The 3,190-nt window shown below is 45.2% G+C and overlaps 1 protein-coding gene across 1 annotated transcript; it reads right to left on the bottom strand.

The window, feature by feature from the left end:
- Positions 1–1,768: 1,768 nt before the first annotated feature.
- OR7D1 (olfactory receptor family 7 subfamily D member 1) lies at positions 1,769–2,761 on the bottom strand. Its single transcript, NM_001168366.1, is given in 1 exon segment — positions 1,769–2,761. A coding segment is annotated over 1 exon segment (993 nt).
- Positions 2,762–3,190: the final 429 nt, after the last annotated feature.

Raw genomic sequence — 3,190 nt, 5'->3', positions numbered from 1 at the left:
ATAGGTTCAGAGAGGCTCCAGTGCAGCCATTTAGGGGAAGAAAATTTATGGACAGAAAAAGAAAAGTGACGTACAAAAGAATGGAAGTGAAGTACACAAACAGCTGGATGGGTTACTGCTCGGCGTTCGACGAATTTGAATACGGTTTGAAAGGCTGGCCAGCTTTGATGGCTCAAACACAGATAATTGGCTCAGGCATAGGGTACAATCTGTTTAAACATCCAGGTAGGTTACAGTTCATATGCATGGAGAAACTTTCAGGCTGAACTTAAAATACGTAAGGAGGGCCGGGCGCGATGGCTCACGCCTGTAATCCCAGCACTTTGGGAGGCCCAGGCGGATGGATCACGAGGTCAGGAAATCGAGACCATCCTGGCTAACACGGTGAAACCCCGACTCTACTAAAAAAAAAAAAAAAAATACAAAAAATTACCCGGGCGTGGTGGGGGGCGCCTGTAGTCCCAGCTACTCAGGAGGCTGAGGCAGGAGAATGGCGTGAACCCGGGAGGCGGAGCTTGCAGTGAGCCGAGATCGTGCCACTGCACTGCAGCCTGGGGGACACAACGAGACTCCGTCTCAAAAATAAATAAATAAATTAATCAGTTTAAAAAAACCTAGAGGAACAAGGAAAGGAAGGAGGGAGAGAATAAGAGAAAGAAGGGAGAAAGGAGGAAGGATAGAAGGGAAGAGAGAAGGAAAGAAGGACAAAAGCAAGAATCACAAGGAATGAAGCAACAGCTCAGGGTACTCCGAAGCACTAATCTCTATGAATTTTATGAATGAACCAGCCTGTGAATCTAGATCCCAGCTTTCAACTTGAAAAGCTCCTGAGTATTTTTATGAAATTCGGGTCAGCAAAGTTAGTAGTGGGGCTGCAGTGTCACACTGCCTGATATAGCCGACCTCAACTCAATCTCTGCCTCTGAGAAATAGAGTGAATGACAGAAAATAACTCAAAGAAAGGTTTTTAGGATGAAATAGTTTATAGATGTAAACTAGTAAGCAGAGTTTTGATATGGTAAGTACTTTGCTTTGAATATTTGATGAATTTCATTTTATTTCTTCCAGGGATAACAAGAGCAAAATCAAATTAAGATGAAACAGTAACATTCAAATGGATCATTTTCGAGGACCTGTGTCAGCATTTGACATGAAGAGTTTTATAATGTCAAGTTAGAAATCTCAGGAATGGCACTAAAAAAATGGATCAAAGATGGAACTTTAAGGACTATGTGCAGAGAAGAAAACTTTAAAAGGAATTACTGAGAGAGCTCTTCAGCAGAAATATATTAGGTGGGTGCAAAAGTCATTGCAGTTTTGGCCATTACTTTTGATGGCAAAACTGCAATGACTTTTGCACCAACCTAATACAAAAACTTTTTTTTTCTTTTTTTTCAGACAGAGCCTCGCTCTGTCACCCAGACTGGAGTGCAGTGGTGCTACCTCGGCTCACTGAAACCTCCACCTCCTGGGTTCAAGCGATTCTCCTGCCTCAGCCTCCAAAGCAGCTGGGACTACAGGCGTGTGCCACCACGCCCAGCTAATTTTTGTATTTTTGGTAGAGACAGGGTTTCACCTGTTGGCCAGGATGGTCTCGATCTCTTGACCTCATGATCTGCCCGCCTCTGCCTCCCAAAGTGCTGCAATTACAGGTGTGAGCCACCGTGCCCGGCCATACAAAAACATTTTAAGCAAAGTCGTAGGTGCTTTGAAAATAGGAAACTGCAACATATATTTTAGGGGAGAGCAAGATCTAGGATATGTGCATTCACATTTGCTTAAGGGACCCATAGCATCCTCTTAGTTCTGAGGTTGTGTCCCGTAAGAGACAAGAGGCTGCCCTGCTAAGGAGTCTCCCCAGGGCCCCCTTCACATCCTTGTTCCTCAGGCTGTAGATGAAGGGGTTCAGCATGGGGGTGACCATGGCGTACATCACTGAGGCCGTGGAGCTGCTCTGGGAAGAATGGGTCACAGCAGAACTCAGATAGACCCCAAGTCCTGTTCCATAGAACAAGGAGACCACACAGAGGTGAGATCCACAGGTGGAAAAGGCTTTGTACTTGCCCTCGGTGGAGGACATTCCCATTAAGGAGGAGACGATCTGAGAGTAGGAGAAGAGGATCCCAGCTACAGGAAACATACCCAGCAGTGCCGTGGCCACATACAAGACAATGTTAATGAGGAGAGTATCAGAGCGGGCCACCTTGAGGACCTGAGCCAGTTCACAGAAGAAATGCGGAATCTCAGTGACTGTGGAGAAGGTCAGCCTCTTCATCAGTAGAATATGAACCAGGGAGACCCAGAAAATGATGAACCAAGATGCCAGAACCAGGAGGCCACAGAGATGGGGGTTTATGATGACCATGTACTGCAGTGGGTGGCAGATGGCCACAAACCGGTCATAGGCTATCACAGCCAGTAGGAAAGTATCCATTCCAGCAAACATCATTAAAAAATACACCTGAGTGAGGCACCCCATGTAGGAGATGTCTTTGCTCCGTGCCTGGATGTTCACTAGCATCTTGGGGACTGTGGTGGAGATGAAACAGGTGTCCACAAAGGACAAGTTGGAGAGGAAGAAGTACATGGGGGTGTGGAGGTGGGAGTCAGAGCTGACGGCCAGGATGATGAGCAGGTTCCCCAGCACCGTGACCAGGTACATGGACAGGAACAGCCCAAAGAGGACGGGCTGCAGTTCAGGATCATCTGAGAGTCCTAAGAGGAGGAATTCTGATAATTCTGTAAGGTTTTCTGCTTCCATGTAGCTGTGTGTCTACCGGGAAAGGAGGAAAAAGCAACATTCAATCACTCTTCAATATCACTCTTGGATGCAACCTCTATAGAGTCCTTCCAAAGATCCTGATTCACTCAGCCATTTGGTAGCCTAATTCCATTTGAAACGTATGGAGTTTCTCAAACTACCTTTAATTTAGCAGTAATCTTTCTCCTTTACCATATACTCATGAGTTTTAATTATTTGATTCAAACCTATGGACAGTAATTTCTTCTTTGATAGGATCCTTCCAAATAACTGCAGACTCGCCATGTCTTTTGATACATCTCCATAGTTCCTTCATGCTAATAGGTGTATAATCATGATTAAGATACGCATTTTCAACTCAGGCAATCTTTTTTTCTGTGACCTGACACTGGTGATGTGACAGTTAATTCTCAGTTCCTTAGTTTTCAT

The sequence above is a fragment of the Pan troglodytes genome, chromosome 20, assembly GCF_028858775.2.
Source record: "Pan troglodytes isolate AG18354 chromosome 20, NHGRI_mPanTro3-v2.0_pri, whole genome shotgun sequence".
Lineage (NCBI taxonomy): Eukaryota > Metazoa > Chordata > Mammalia > Primates > Hominidae > Pan > Pan troglodytes.
This window is presented reverse-complemented; position numbering and strand designations above follow the sequence as displayed.